General features: G+C 38.2%; 1 protein-coding gene across 7 annotated transcripts in view; it reads left to right on the top strand.

The window, feature by feature from the left end:
- The window catches only part of TRANK1 (tetratricopeptide repeat and ankyrin repeat containing 1), a 127,123-nt gene that overhangs the window by 54,654 nt on the left and 55,261 nt on the right, over positions 1-17,208 (top strand). For all 7 annotated transcript variants that reach the window (XM_077129846.1, XM_077129849.1, XM_077129850.1 and 4 more), the window contains 2 exons: positions 8,112-8,282; positions 15,754-15,915. In XM_077129846.1, coding sequence (XP_076985961.1) covers positions 8,112-8,282; positions 15,754-15,915 — 333 coding nt within the window. The remainder of the gene's footprint in view (positions 1-8,111; positions 8,283-15,753; positions 15,916-17,208) is intronic.

Below are 17,208 nucleotides of genomic sequence, written 5' to 3' on the forward strand. Positions count from 1 at the left end.
CTGTGAAGCTGACGATTCTGATGGAGGGTCTGGATGAACTCCACAGGACAGGAGAGGCTCACTGGCTGAGCAGGAAGAGAGCCTGTCTCTTCTGAATCCTCCTTAAAAGGCTTCCAGTGATTAGATTAAGCATCATGCAATAAAGAAGACACTCCCCTTGGCTGATTACAAATGGAATCATCTGTGGATGTAGCTGACATGATCATGATTTAATTCTATGAAATGTCCTCATAGCAAAAGACAGGCCAGCACTTGCCTAACCAGACAACTGGCCAAGTTGATCCATGAACCTGACCAGGACAGCAGGTGAGAACTCTGCCACTGAGCTACTGTGGCCTGCCTGAGTCCATTCTTTTCTGAGCACTTCCTTACTTTCTGACACCACAAGATGCTCCAGACACATCATATATTTTACCTATACCTGACCTAGAATGAGCCATCAGAGGGAGCTCTGATTCCTTTTTTTGGAGAATGGTGTTTAGAAACCAAGATTGAGTATGAGGTATGTGCATTTCTCCTCGAGTGCTATTGCTTCTAGGCCTTCTCAAGGACAGATGTAGGAAATATATGTATGTACCCTAACCTATGCATATGTAGACATCTATATGTCTAAATTGATACTCCTGATTCCAGTCCAATACCATGGTCATTTTGACCTTTCCTTAATTGTAATTCTCTTATCTACAATATATTTACTTATTTATTAAACTCTAGGAGTTTTAGACTTGCTAACCTATGTCACTGCGAGAAAGGTATTTAGTGACTAGATTATACCATTTATGTTCAGTTCTTTTTTTCTTCAGCCTTATGGCATCCAGCCAAGTTATTAAGTTAGTTTTTCCCCACTCCCTTTACTATGGTTATGTTATTCAGTTGTAATAGGTTCTTTTCGTGATGCTTGCATTCCATTTTGGGATGCCCCCCCACCCCCTGCCAATTCTGATTGATTTTCTTTGCTTATATTTTGAGTATATGAAGGGCGTATGAAATACTATGATTCTAAGAATCTGAACTTTACAAAAAGGCACTCAGAGGAGTGTCCTTTCCTCCTCATCTCTATTACCTCCATTCCCATTTCTCCCCTCTTTTCCTCCCCTTTCCCATTCGCCACTAATAGGCAATCATTTTCTTTAGGTTTGACTATTGTCCCTGAATTTCTTTGGCATAAATGAGCAGATATATGCATAAGATTCTCTTTTATCACTGTTTTATTTTTATTTTTATTTTTTTACATGGGCAGGCACCAGGAAATGAACCTGGGTCTCTGGCATGGCAGGTGAGAACTCTGCCAGTGAGCCACTATGGCCCGCCCTCTGTTTTATTTTTGACGTGAAGAGTCGTAGTCTATAGAAAGTCTTTGGCATTTTGCTTTTTTCATTAATAGTATTTACTAGAAATTACTCCATATCAGTTCCTATGCATAAATGCTTATGAAGTTTTGTTAAATATTGCCATCCACAAGGCATTACCACCAGCAATGTATGACAGTGTTTCTTTCCCCACAGCCTCACCAACATAGTGTGTTGTCAGATTTTAAAACTTTTGCAAGCCTGCTCAATGAGAATTGGTATCTCAGTGTTGCTTTAATTTCATTTTTCTACTTATGAGTGATTTAATTTTTAAAAAATATGTTTGAGGACCGTTTTTATATAATTTTGTGAAATATGTGACCATGTCTTTTTCTCCCTTTTCTACCAGGTGCTTGTCCCTCAATTTTTTAAGAATTCTTTATTTGTTACCTCTTTGTTTATGGTATCTTTTATGACTATTTTCTTTTAGTTTATAAGTTGTTGTTTGACTTTGATCTTTTTTTGCCATGTATTTTTTTTCTTTTTAGATAGTCATATTTATCAAACTTTTGTTGCCCCTGGATTTAGGGTCAGAGATAGAAATACTTCAAAGAGGAATTCACCCATATTTTCTCTTAGTGCCTGAATGGTTTCATTTTTGTACATTTTAATCCATAATCCACTGGAGTTTAATGTAGGATATGAGATAAAAAACTAGTTTTATCTTTTTCCAAATCCTACCCAGTTCTCTCAATACCATTAAAAAGTTCTTTCTTTACCCCCAGGGATTTGAGGTGCCACCAATTTGAACTTTCTGTTCTATTCCTCTGGTCTGTTTATTCATGTGTTAGAGGCCTCTCTGAATAATCTTTCTAAAAGTTACTTTAAAAATTGAAAGTAAACTTCACACCCTCTAGGGTGGGTCTAATAAAAAAGACAGACAATAATGAGTGTTAACTGAATGTGGAGTAATTGGAACCCTCATACATCGGTGCTCATCCAGTCTGGAAAAAAGTTTGGCAGTTCCTCGAGAAGATGAAGATAGCGTTACCATATGCTGTGGATTGAATCATGTCTCCCACAATTACATGTTCAAGTCCTACCCTCCCATCCTGTGGATGTGAATCCATTTTTAAATAGGATCCTTGAAGATGTTATCAGCTAAGTGAGCCTAAACTGCATCAGGGAAGGCCTTAATTGAATATGGCTGGGTCCTTGGAAGCAGAGAGAATTTGGACCCAGTCACCAGGAGAAGTAAGGAAGTGACAGATGGCCATGTGATGGAGGCAGAAATTGAATTATGAATTGCCAGCAAGTTAGTACCAGAATGCTACAGATTTTGAAGAAAGAATGGCCTGCTGACACCTTAATTTTGGATGTCTAGCCTCCAAAAGTATAAGACAAATTTGTGTTGTTTAGGCCAACCAGTCTCTGATATTTATTATAGTACCTCTTGAAAACTAAGATACTATATAATCCAGAAATTGTACTCCTAGGTATATTTCCAAAAGTAATTAAAATATATAACCATACAAAAACTTGTACACAAATGTTCATGGCAGCATTATTCATATTAGGCAAAAAGTGAAAAACCAAATAACTATCAATTGATAAGTAGATAAACAAAATGTGGTATATCCATGCAATGGAATATTATTTGGCCATAAAAAGGAATGAATTACTTATACCTGCTACAATATCTGAAAGAAGCCATACATAAAAGGTCACATATTGCATGATTCCATTTACATGAAATATCCAGAATAAGAAAATCCATAAAGACAGAAAGTAGATCAGTGGTTGCCAGGGGCTGGAGAGATGGGGAAATGGTAAGTGACTGCTAAAAGGTATGGGGATCTTTCTGGGGTGATGAAAATGTTCTGGAATTAGATAGTGGTGATGGTTGCATAACTCTGTAAATATGCTAAAACTCTCTGAGTTATATACTTTAAAAGTATAAATTTTATGATGTGTTGATTATATATAAAAAAATTTCAAAGGCAATGAATTAAAAATGCATGCACTTGGAAACAAATCAAACAGTTCAAAAGGATATACGAAGAAAAGAAAATCCTATCTGAGAAAGTCAACTACCAAAATGTTTTTTTGAGTCTTACCAGTTTTTATAGTTATAAAGCCCAATTTCATTTTTTCTTTTTTTAACATAAATGTGGGCATTCTCTAAATTCTGTTCAGCAACTTGCCTTTTCCACTGAAAAATGCATCTTGGCCATCTTTCCCTAACAGTACCTTCCTACATTTTGCTTTTAAAATATGTCCCAGTGTTCTCTAGCATGACTGTACTCTAGTGTATATGTTTAAATGTTTTTCAAGTTTATTTTGCTATGGAAAACAATGCCTGAAAACATTGTTTTCCATATGTGTTTGTGAACCTATAAGAATGTATATGTAATATGATGTGTGGGTTAGGTCCATATATCAACTTGGCCAGGTGATGGTGCCCAGCTGTCTGGTCAAGTAAACACTGTTCTGGTACTGTGAGGCCATTTCATGGACTTGAATCATCAGTTAGTTGAGTGCATCTATGGCTGATTGCATCTATGATCAACTAAGGGGAGTGTCTTCTTCAATGAGAAAATCCAATCAGTTGGATTTACTCCAAGCAGTTGAAGACTTCTAAGGGAGAGATTATGACTTCAGCAATCAGAAGAGGGAACTTTCTTCTTTACTTCAACCAGCCAAACTCTTATGGTGAATTCATCGAAACCTTCATTGGAGCTGCCAGTTTGCAGCCTGCCTTACAAAATTTGGGCTTGTCCATCCCCACAGTTGCATGAGATACTTTTATAAAATCTCATATTTACAGATATCTCCTGTTGGTTAAGTTTCTCTAGAGAATCGTGACTAATACAGCTTTGGAACTGGGAGTGATTCTTGAGAAACAGAATTTTAAAAATGGGTTTTTGCATTTGGTTTTCTACTCTGATTAGTTTCAAAGGCACTAATGACTCTATTTGTAATAATCAAGATGGCTTGACAGTCAATGGCATGAATTGGCAATGCATATAGGCAAAATATCACCATTTGATTCTTTTCTTACTCTGGGTGACAGTATTTTTGACATCTTAACAGAGTTTTGTGGAGATAAGAGGTGCAATGATATTGGGGCTGATTGTTCTTAGACATGTTGGATATAGTTATGAAGAAGGGGATAAGATGAAGGCTTCAAATCTGCATCTTAAACACCATATGAATGTTGTGAAAATTCTGTGTGCCCTGTAAGAAAATCTTATTTCCTGTGGTCGCACACTTGAGATCCCTGAAAATGAGAGTCTTATTGTGCAAGTGGCAGATTAACAAGGTAAACTAAATTCTCTACCTGGCAGGTGTCTGCTGTTAAAGTAAGGACATTGACTGGAAAAGAATGGGATCCTAAAAAGTGGAATAGGGATATATGGGTTGATAAAGATGGCAGTGGGGACACGGAAACTCTGGATTCTACCAAGTCTTTGTTAGATAAACCTGTAATTGTCTGCCCTGAGGAAACAGGCACCCAATCTCTAGCCTGCCTTGAGGCAATAGCTTCCTGACCTCCAATCTGCCCTGAGGAGTCTGCCATCCAATATCCACCTGAAAAGATTAACCCTTCAGTGCCTGCTAAACCTATAACCACCTCCCCAGGGGAAATACCCCTCACTCCTCTGTCTGGAGAGATTAATCCTGTTTTAACACGTGAAACTGTAACAGAATGCGCTGAGGCAATCAGCTTGAAAGATACTTCTAATTCTTTTCATGACCCCCACCCCATCCCTCTTTTCTTCAAGATCTATAACTAGATTAAACCCCAACAGGCCCTGAAAGGTGAGGTACAAAGTGTGACCCATAAGGAGGTATGCTATATTTCAAAAGAATTGTGTGTTTTCTAATTTATATAGACAGAAATCAGGGGAATATCTGTGAGCATGGATATTAAGGGTGTGGGATAATGGTGAAAGAAATATAAAGTTGGATCAGGCTGAATTTGTTGATAAGGGCCCACTAAGCAGAGTGTCTGCATTCAATGTTGTATCTCAAGGGTTTAGAAAGTGTGATAATAGTTTGTTTGGGTGGTTGGCTGAAACGTGGATCAAAAGGTGACCGACATTACCTGAAATCCAAATCCAGAACTGCCCTCGTAAAATGTAGGTGAGGGGATCCAAAGGCTTAGAGAGATTGGAATGCTGGAGTGGATTTATCATGGAAGACCTGTTCACACACCCCAGCAATGTCCAGAGGATGTCTTTTACCAGCACTTTGTGGAATAAATTTGTGAGACTTGTTCCATTGTCTCTGCAGAGCTCTGTAGTCACTCTTCTCTGTAGGTCAGATATTACTGTGGGAACTGCTGTCACTGAGCTGGAATCCTTAAAAGCAATAGGAATGATTGGATCCTGAGTTGGCAGAAGCCACGTAGCATCAGTTAATCTCTAAAGAAAAGGTGGGCATATCTTCCATAATGGACAGCAGACTCAAAGCAGCAGTAAAGAATAATCTGACTTGCAGACTCTTATGGTGTTGGCTAGTAGATCATGGGGCACCTAGAAGTAAAATGGATATGCAGTCTAATAAATCCTTGTCTGATCTGTAAAAGCAGAAGGGTTCTAGGTCAAGTGAACAAAAGTCTAACTTGAATTACAAAAACAGAGTCAAGGCCCCTTAATCATTTCCCAGACTTGAGACAATTTACAGGCCCAGAGTCCCTTGAATGAAGGGAAGACCAGGTATCCTTTGGGAAAGGCCCTACTGCACTGCCAAAATCTACACTGTTAACCTTCCTCCTAGCCTTCCCTAAGGAGATATACAGTCTTTTATGGAAAGGAAGTGATCAGATGTTTTGGGAATTATTAGCTCAGAAGTGAAACTAATTCTAGAAAACCTAAAACATCACTCAGTCAGAGTAGGGACTTATGGAGGTCAGGTGATCAATGGAGTTCTAGATCAGGTCTGTCTCACAGTGGGTCCCTGGAACCATTATGTGGTTATTTCCTGTTCTAGAATATGTAATTTGATTTGACATACTCAGCAATAGCAAAATCCCCACATTGATTCACTGACTCGTTGAGTGAGGGTGGAAAGGCCAAATGGAAGCCACTAGAACTGCCCCTATCTAGTAAAATCATCAATCAGGAGCAATACCAGATCCTTGGAGGGATTGCAAAGATTAGTGCCACTCTTAAGGCTTGAAAGATGCAGGGATACTGATTACCGCCACATCCCAATTCAACTCTCTTATTTGGTCTGTGCAGAAAACAGATGGGTCTTGGAGGATGACTAGATTATCATAAACCTAACCAGGTGGTGAAACTCCAGTTGTAGCTGCTGTATCAGATGTGGCATCATTGCTTGAGCAAATCAACATATCCTCTGGTACTTGGTATGCAGCTATTAATCTGGCAAATGCTTTTTTCTCAGTAGCTGTTAGTAGAGACCACCAGAAACAGTTTACTTTCAGGTGGCAAGGCCAGCAGTATATCTTCACTGTCTTGTCTCAGGGGTATATCAACTCTCTAGCCCTATATCATAACCTTGTCTGTAGGAAACTTGTCCTTTCCACACCACACTGGTCCGTTATATTGATATCATGTTGATTGGACCAAGTGAGCAAGAAGTAGCAACTACTGTGACTTGTTGGTAAGGTATTTGTGTGCCAGAGGGCCTTCAACCGCAGTGTTGAATGTAAATAATATAACAAAATACAGGGGCCTTCAACCGCAGTGAAATTTCTAGGTGTCCAGTGGTGTGAGGCATATTGAAATATCCCTTCTCAGGTGAAGGAGAAACTGTTGCATCTGGCCCTCCTATGACCAAAAAAAAAGAGGCACAAAGCCTAGTTGGCCTCTTTGGATTTTGGAGACAACATATTCTTCATTTGGGTATACTACTCTGGCCCATTTACTGAGTGACCAGAAAAGAAGCTAGTTTTGAGTAGGGACCAGAACAAGAGGAGGCTCTGTGACAGGGTCCAGACTGCTTTGCAAAGTACTCTGTCATTTGGGCTAGGAATCTTGGAGGTCACCTTAGAAATTTGCCTACCACAGAAGGATACCTGATGGGTAAGGAGGATGACTTTATTATTTTGTTTTATTTTTGTAAAATAAGAGAAAGGCAGGTGGGAAGGAGAACACCCTGAGCATTATGATACCTGGAGTAGAGTGGCTTTTGGGTGGTGAATTTTAGGGGTCAGGCATTGATTCATTTAAGATTCTGTGTCCATATACTTTGTGTACCCCAGGGATATTAGTGTTCCATTCTGAAAACTGTTAACGTTTGTGAACACAGATCCACCTTGATGCTTGACAAATAGATACATCAGAGCAGCAAAAGGAACTGGCAGCCAGAGGATTGACAGAGGGAAGGTAGTAGCAGTAACAACAAAAAGACTCCAATGCCAAGGCAATTGCCACTTTCTTCTTCTGTCCCAGACTGGCTTTTTTTTTTTTTTTCTGGAAGAATATTAAGCTTCTTCTCTAGGGAATAATGAAATCTGAAGTCACAGCTTGCTGTTATCCATACAGCTGTAACTGTTGCCTAGTAACCAGATTCCCCCTCTCTTTGCTTGTCGCCAGGGAGAGGGAAGAAAGGTAGATAGGAGCACTCTTCTAAACCTCTTAAAAGCTATTGTCCTTCTTGCTCCATACAGGACTCCTTGTTTTGGGAAGTTGGGTGGGCTACTCAGGCCTGGAAGTTTGGGTTTCATAAACAGCTATTCTGGTCCCATTGCCTGGGCTAGTTGGGCAGGGAACTAGGAGGAAAAGCATTCATGGGGACCTCCCTGTGGCAGGAGCCATGACAATCCCCTCTTCTCGTTTTGGCCTGACCTAGGACAAACAGAGGATGTACAGATGCTCCTCCACTTTGGAGCAGACCCCACCCTGCTGGATCGGCAGTCCCGGTCTGCTGTGGATGTCCTAAAGAGAAATAAGAACTTCAAAGCCATCGAGAAAATCAACAATCACTTGGAAAAGCTGGTTACATGTTCCAAGGACCTATCAGGTACAGCTTCCAGTGAATTAATGTTTGGAGGGGATAAAATTGATTCTGTAATATAGGCTACAAACATTTTCCTTTTCTTGGTGCACATAGATGGAAGTGAATCCCCCCAGTCTTTGGAAAACTTGTTTTCTTTTGCAAAGATAGAATGGAACAACTCTCATTTAGAGAGTATCGATGCCATTCTAAGAACTTCATCAGGCCTACTGTTGGACAGTATGGGTGATTTTGGGACAACCTAGTAAAGGCAGCACGAGTGATTTTTTTCCCTCATGCATGCACACAGCAAAAAAGAAAGCATTTAGACAAAACAGGAAATAACAAAAATCAAGGCTACTCCCCAGGAACAACCACTATCAACAGTTTAAAATATACTTATATCTATGTTTCCTGATTTATCAATTTTGGCTAATATTTAATAACTGATTGCTGTATAAGATAAAGTACTTGGCCCCACTTGTTGAATTTTGTCTAGTTACATTATTTACATTCTATTCATCAACTCTGAATTTTCCATGTTTCCAACTATAGATCTATTCTAAAAAATTGAAAACCAGTAAATAGCATTTGCATGGTATTATGATTACATAAGTGTTACTCTTTCTACAAGTTGCATGGCTGGGCCAAGAGAAAAGGAACCATTACCAAATATCCTGCAAACTTTGTTCTTTAAATGTGATATTCTTCAAGTGTCCTAGTTTTTTTTTTTTATTTTCCTTTATTGATTCTTTTCATATATTTGTGTATATATATATATATATATATATATATATATACATATATATATATATACTTTTTTTGCATGGGCAGTCTCCTTTACTGATTATTTTAGTTCTTCTCAGACTCACATTTAATTCTTGTCACTCATGCTGTCCTCTTCGGTTTCTTTATTGCTCCCCCGAAGTACTTACCCAAATAATTTTTTAATTACACAAATAATTTTTTAATAGAGTAGGCATAGATAGAAGACTTAAAGAGTTCTTGAATACTTAAAATGACATCTTGATTGATAATTTGACTGAATATAGGCATTGTATTTTGTCTATTCTAAGTTGTACCTTTTTCACATTTTCCTTGAAATTGTCTTTGTCACATTGTCTTTGAAATTGGGAAATAGTTTACAATCAGTGGCATGCCATAGTTTAATTGGCAGCCTTTTCTGGTAAGTCCAACAATCCATGGCATCTTAGATTTATAATTATTCTATAAAACCTTGTCCCACAAAAATTTGAAGATATTGTTTCATTGTCTACACTCCCCCTTTGTCAATGATTAGAAGTCTGATGTTAGACTCCCCCCCTTTTTTTTTCATTTTAGGGCTTTCTCTTTCTCCGGAGTTTTGAAATTTTACTGAGATGTATCTAGTTGTGGGTCCTTATTCATTTGTCTTGTTGACCCAAGTTGGCCCTTTTCAATCTGTCTGTCTGTGCTCAGGGAGATTACCGCCTATTATTTTGCTTCCCTTTGTTTCAATCTCTGCCACTGCTATTAAATGGATGAGGCTACTGAACTTGTATTTCATGTTTCTCTAATTTTTCCTAATATTTTCTATCTCCTCTTTTCTTTTGACGACCATTAGCTTGGTCTTCAGCTTTTCCACTTATAATTCAGCTTGTCCATTGAATTTTTTATTTGAGAAATCATAGTTTTAATTTCTAAGAATTTTCAGTGTTTTGTCTATAACATCTTGTTCTTTTTTTGCGTTTGCCATATTGTCTTGAATTATTATTAAGAACCTAACAATATTAGTTTTTTTTAAAATTTGTTTTTAGGAATTTCCTTCTCTTTTCCTTGAATTCTTTCTTTTTGGGGGGGGGGCAGTGTTAATCGATTCACTTTCTTGTTTTTATTTTGTGCTGTTCCTTTCCCCCGATTATCTGTTGACCTTTGGATGGTTTCATACTTAGGAATTTAAGACTAAATTGACCCAAGTGAGTAGATAGTGTACATTTTCCTACAGTTATTTAGATGTGTTTCTCCAGAAGGCTTCCCTCCCTAGAATGGGAGCTGTGTTCATGGGCAACAAGTTGAAGGCAGCCTATGGGGAGTGTATGCTGAGTTCGGGATGTGAGGGAGGCTGGGGATTGTCACAATTACCAGAAAAGGGAAAGTTTTGTGTGACAGAGATTGAAGCTTATTTTTATTTGTCACTCCCTTCTCCCTACCATTTATAGTTTCATTTCATTTATTTACTTATTCAAAATATCTTTTGACATTTCCATGAGACCTTAAGAATAAGGGGAGAGGAATGTATTTGTTGGGTCCTCTGTTTTGCATGGATGTTCTTTTGAAGCTGTGACATAGCATGTTCGGTCTTTAACTGAACTCATTTTAAGGAATTCTGATTTCTTCTCTAAGGTAGTGTAATTTTTAAATCGTTATGAACTGCTTTCTGAGAATTCAAGTCTGTAATTTCATGCCATTATTTGAAAAATGAAAACAAACCAAGCATGTGTCTCTGCCAATGAAATTCCAGGTTTAAAATAACAGCAACAAAAAAAGGACCTGGTAGAAAATGGCTGATTTGTTTTGGAAATTTATCTTTTATTAATTCTAATCTTAATTCCTGGAATACTGTTATATTTATTTGTATGCTATATTTAGTGTTATTGTCTTTAGCATGTCATTCATTTTCCTTTAGTTTTTTATGTTTTGATTTTTAAGATTTCCTTGTATAATAGAACCTTTGAATATCTGCTATTTCTAAAAACACCTCATCTTCTCATATGGGTTGTTGTTCTCCCTTCCTCTCTCACTCTTCTTCACCAACTTAATCTATAGCCTAGGTGTGGAACCAAGAAAAGAGATTCAATAGAATTGTAACTTGTCCCTTTTTTACTTATTAGAATTCAACTGTCTTTACTTAGTAGAAAAGTACTCATAACAGGGAATGTACTTCATTCAGGGTCTAGCCATTTGCCTCACTGGGTGGCTAGTAATGATGTGGATACAATCAAGCCTAAAGCCCCTGATACTCTCATTGGCAATATTTATTGGCTGTTTCATTAACTTTAAAGTTTTCCAGTCCATTGACCATGAAGGCTTCCTTGTCATCCTGGAGTAATAAATAGAAAGACTACAGAGAAATACTGAGTCAAAAAGAGTGAAAAGAACTGATAAATATCACAAAAGAGGAGGATGACAGTTATTAGGAAGGGCCAGAAAATCAGAGTTTTTCTGTATTTCCTAGCACCAGAACCCTTGCTGAGTTCAATCTCTGAATATGTACTGCTCATCACTGTCCCTTAAATATATTCATGCTACTAAAAAGAGGTTTACGCATACATTTTGAGACTAAAGTTTTTCCAGTTGGCACAAACTTCAAAATATAAGGTAAGGCTAGGGGATCTTTTTAGACCAGCACTGTCCAATATAATTTTCTGCGATGATGGAAATATTCTATGTCTTCTCTAACCAGTATGATAGCCAGGTAGCCACAAATAACTATGGAGCACTTGAAATGTGGCTTGTGCTTAAAGAACTGGATTTTTAATTTTATTTAATTAAGTTAGAGGCTACTATATTGGACACAACACTTACAGACTTCAGCCGCAGAAAGGCCGTCCTGTCCAGAACAGTAGTTGAGAAGAGAGGGGGAGGGAGTCACAGCAGAGGGCCTTGGGCCATGGGAGTAAAAGTGGATCTATTTTGTTTCCGTGGATCTTAGTGCTTCCCCATCCATATCTACTTATCGCTCAGAAATTATCCTGTGCAAGAGCTGCCGTAATGGCAGCCTGTTTGTACCCTTGTTCATGACCAGAGGGTCTGACTGATGACTTTTGTTTTTTTACATCTATGGTTCTGAGTAAGGCTCCATTAGGACACTAGTTTCTTGTACCCAGATGAATGAACATTCCAACTTTACAGACAAGGATTAAAGATGCTTGCTCTCTTGGCTCTTCTTGGGGGTCACTGTTCCCTATTTCAATGACAGTGATCTTGGTGGCTATTTTTTGGATAAGTTTGCTTTTGGCATCTTAGTGATAAACATTTCAGTCTGAAAAATAAAAGATCTTGCTGAAGCTTTTGCCTTTCTCTACACCAGTGCTTCCTCAATTTTAAGGTGCACATGAATCATTTGGGAACCCGTTAAAATGTAGATTGTGATTCAGCAGGTCCGGGGAGGAACCTGAGATTCTTCATGTCTCACGAGCTGCCCGGGGATGGCAGGGACCACTGATGAGCAAGGCTCAAATCCTAGATAACCACCACCAGATGGCAGCATGTCCACCTTCTCTAGCAGATGTTGCTGCCTGTTTTCCTAAGGACCAAAAGCAACAAGATTTGAGCCTTTGTTCTTCTCACAGTTGTTTGTGATTATTTCTGTCTGATTCACTAGTCCATGGCATTTTAGATGAGTTCAGATCCAGGCATTGAAGCCTGTCTTTCTGCTCCATCAGTGGGGAGCCAGCTGCTTTCTGCTCTGTGCTCGTGCAGCATCTAGCAGGCACTGCAAGCACACCACTCAGAGTACAGCGGAAGCTTCTCTTTGTCTCCCCCATAACTGAGCCTGTGACTCAGAGGCTGTGATCTGTGATCTCCGCATCCCTTAGCACTGAGATAGTAAATGCAGAAATGGACATTGACTTAAAGGATGTGTATAACACACTTTCCTTATTATAAAGGCAATGTATTTTTCTTTTAGAATATTTAGAAAATGTAGGAAGGAGAAACAAACAATGTGAATTCTTCATAAGCCTACCTCCTGGAAAATAAAATTAATATATATGTGTTTTGGTCATTTAGCTTTATTCTGTGCCTTTATTGTTATACATTTTTTATTTTCTTTTATAGAAATAGAATGGGTATATACATTTAAATGAGTAGGATTGCATGTAATAAAATTTACCAGTTTTGCCTTTTTTTTAGCTTGAATGAAAGATTTAGGGCAAAAAAGAAATCTCTCTTTTTGAAATGACTTATTTCTATTTTGAATACTTCCAAGCACTATTGCAACTTCAGAAGATCACGTTTATTCTTAAGTTAATTTACAATCTGTTTGTTTATATCTGCTATGATACATTCATTGTAGAAAAATTAAAAAATTATCGTCATGTATAAAAACAAAAACGTTATTGTAATTATACTTTGGCATATTTTTATCCAATTTTTTTTTAATGCTTACATGGTCTTCTTTTAAAAAAAAAATCTAACCATGCTTTTAATGTTTAAGCACTTTGTATCCTGATGTTTATTGTCTCTTATTAAGCTTGCAGAAAATTTAGCAAAAACAAAAAGTTTCAAGGTAATACGCAAGTGTCCATAGTCTTCCTTCCAGGGATTCCATTGTCAGTGTTTTAGCACATTCCGTTTTTTGTGCATTTTACATTGTTGCTATTCTCTGATTACGTTCCTAATGTTTTGAACGTTCTCTGATCTTTTATAACTGCCTTCTTAACTGCAGCTGAACCATGTTAACATTGCATTTATTATACAGCTGCACCTAATTTTCTCTGTTGTTAAGCTTGGTATGTTTCTGTTTAGTTTCAAGTGACTTTTGTACTAAACTAATTAACCGGGAGGAAGAATGACGTTCCGCTAAATCTTTTAATGACATGGGGCAGGGAGCCAAGCAGTTTAAGTCTCCGCTGGCTTGGTAGTAAAGGAAATTCCTCCTTTACTAAGAATCATGTTTTCCCATACTGTGAGTTTTCACTATTTTCTGTATTTTCACAGGTATTTTAGGATGAAAGTAGGAGGGCCGAGTCCAGGAGTACTAGACAGACCTTGTTATAACTGACTTTTTTTTTTTTTTTTTTTAATCTCAACTCAGGTGGTGTGGGTCTTCCTTTGCCATATGGCTACCATTTTCTGTTCCTGGAGGACGGTGCTATATAGATTCTGCTTCTGCCTGTTACCTGCAGGTCTCTTGATTAGAGGGCAATGAACATTTGTCTCTGAACTTGGGTCTTGATTAGAGGGCAATGAACATTTGTCTCTGAACTTGGGTCTTGATTAGAGGGCAATGAACATTTGTCTCTGAACTTGGGTTTTATGTGTGTGTATGTCTGTATGTGTTTCTGGTGCTCCAGGAGTGTATCAGAAGGTTTAGCAGATTGTGCTGTTGCCCTGCATGGATCCCCTTGAATCTCTTTCATAATTCCTGTGTGCTCCCTGACACTGGTGTGCTTTTACTTTGAAAAGCAAAAACTTAAGGCTTGTTTTCAAGGAGTGTCATTGGGTTATGGAGCCTACTTTCCTGATGCTCCTTCAAACTTGATACCTGGGAATTTATATCCTTCCAAGGCAACCTTTAGCCAATGACTGATAGTTGTGAGAATGTAAAGCCCAGTTCCTTTGCTATGGCTGGGGACAACTTGGAGGGGTGATTAACTCTCTGTAGCTGCTCCATGGGATCAGGCTACGGCCACCCACAGTGGAACTTTGCCTGACAGCATACCCTTGCTTGGTTTTCTCCCCTCCCCTGGCCTGCTTCCTCCACACACTTACCCAGTCTCTATTGCTTTAATTAACTACTTGCACAGAAATCCTTGACTCAGGGTCTGCTTCCAGGGAAATTGATTGAAAATGGGATGATTTTTTTTTTCTTTAAAATCATCCATCTCTTTTAAAATGTTCCTACTTTGGTAGAGCATAATATTGAACTTTCATTCAGTTCTTCAAAAACATGGCTACTTCTGCTATGTATTAGGCCCTTTCCATTTGGTATGAAAATGAATGTCCAGTTTTGTTTACTTATCTATTCTGTAAGAGTCCATTTTAACCAAGAGTACTTTTTTTGAGTATATAATCTAATAACAAATAAAAAGTTGCCCTTTTCCAGTGCTCTACCAATGAGTATTCTCTAATTACTATTACTTTCTTAAATAAATTGAACCGAGAGGATATGATCTTCCCTTCTTTGGTCATAGAGATGGCTTATTCTTTTTCCACTTGCCAGTAAGACATAAAAATTTGGGGGACTGGCACATACTTGGATGATGCTGTTGCACTAAGCTATCTTGCTGTCATGTCCCTGACCTGTTTTATCAGTTATCCAGTGCTGCATAACAAACCACCCCAAAGTTTAGTGGCTTAAAATAATAAGCATTTACTTTGCTAACAATTCTGTAGGTCAGCAATTTAAGTTGGGCCATTGTTCTGGTCTCCTTTAAGTATCTGTGGTCTTTGCTGATCTTGGTGGGGCTCTTTCCCATCTCCAGGCCTCAGCTCAGACAACTGGGCTGATTCTGCTGTTTTGTGTTGTCTCTTACTCTCCGGCAGGCTAGTCTGGACTTGGTGGAGACCAGGAAAAGTGGCCTGGATCACATCACATCCACTATATTCTGATGGTCCCAGGAAGGCATGAAGCCAGGCCAGAATCAAAGAAGGCGAAGTAGTCTTTGTCTCTAAATAGGAGGAGCTACAAAGTCACATTGCGAAACATATGGATACTTAGAGGGGTGGAAGATTGCAATCAGCTTTGCAGATGCAATCTCTATATTCAGAAGCACCACCTGATATTGTTTTGCAGGACTGAGCAATGGTGATGGACCCACCAGTGAGAGTGACATTTTCCGGAAGGTCTCTGAGCAGCTGGTGAAGTACATGAACGCAGGAAACCGGTCCCTGCATAAAAACTTTCTGAAACAAGAAATAGTTCAGAGGTTCTTACGCCTCCTTTCTTCTCTTCAAGGTAAATTTTCTCACAACATTTGAATGTGTTACATATGATTTATGCTCATTTGAACTCTTTTCTAATATGTCTTTTAAAATTAAATAAATATAAAAGTAATTCATCTACATGAAAAACATTCAAACAATATGACACATTCTTCGGTGAAAAATCTATCATCCACCCTTGAACTTCAGTCTTTAAACCCAACCCTAGAGACAACCTCTATTACTATTTTTTCATGTATACTCCTATAATTATTCTTTGCATATGCAACCATTTTAAGTACAATAGATGGCTCTCTTCTCTACAGATATTTGCTAACATTGGCATATAAAGTTATTAGATAATTTAATCAGGGAACTTCCACAAAAGATGTACAAACATAGGATAATTAGGGTTGACTCTAGAAATCCTAAGCAGGTGGCATTTAGTATTGTTAAATTTGATAGTATGTAAAGCATTTAATTTGGACCATTCATCGGGCAAGAAAGCATGGCCAGAGGAACCAAAAATGCTTTTCAGACTATACAGCCAATTATGGTTAAGGCTTTGAGTTCTGCATTTTGATCTTAGCTCTACCACTGACCAAATCTGTGACCTTGAGTCAATTGCTTATTAACCTCTTTAAGCTTCAATTTACTCATTCTTGCCTTAGTTGGGGAACTGACTTCATGAGATAATTGATGTAGGGCACTTACTCCAGTGTCCTGCACTTAAAATGCTAATATGCATTAGCTGTTGAGGTGGATTGACTAAGGCTAGGTTGCCAGTATGTTCTTTTTTTCTTGGCTATGAGTGGCTCAGAGATAAAGAGCACACTTAAGACTCAAGGATGGGGCCCCCTCACATGGGATCTATTAGATGCAGGACATTCTATACTAACTACATTCAGGGAGCCTTTGGCTTTGGACTTCATGTCATCTGACCCATGACTCGTGGAAAGTGTCCTCATGTATACTTGGGGTTGTGAAACTAAAACATGACTTTTGGTGTTTAGTAAAATCTCATATGAGTTACAAGATAGGAATGCTCAAGTTCTTTTGTGTCTTATGGTTGTGCTCTCACATTTTCTTTGCTTCTCTTTGAGTATTTATATGTGTTGATATTTGTACCTTTTTTGTTCTTTGCCCTTTATATCTCTTCTAGCATCTCTAATCCACCCAAATCTTTTGACTTTTTTCTCTCTCTTTACTTTCCTCATTTCTCCCCTCTGTCTCATTAATTGGCCACAGAATAGGATAGTTAGAACTATTTCTAGTGGAAGTGACAGAAAAACAGGCTCAAATTGGCTTAAACTTGCAGAAAAACTTT

The sequence above is a fragment of the Tamandua tetradactyla genome, chromosome 15 (genome assembly GCF_023851605.1).
Source record: "Tamandua tetradactyla isolate mTamTet1 chromosome 15, mTamTet1.pri, whole genome shotgun sequence".
Lineage (NCBI taxonomy): Eukaryota > Metazoa > Chordata > Mammalia > Pilosa > Myrmecophagidae > Tamandua > Tamandua tetradactyla.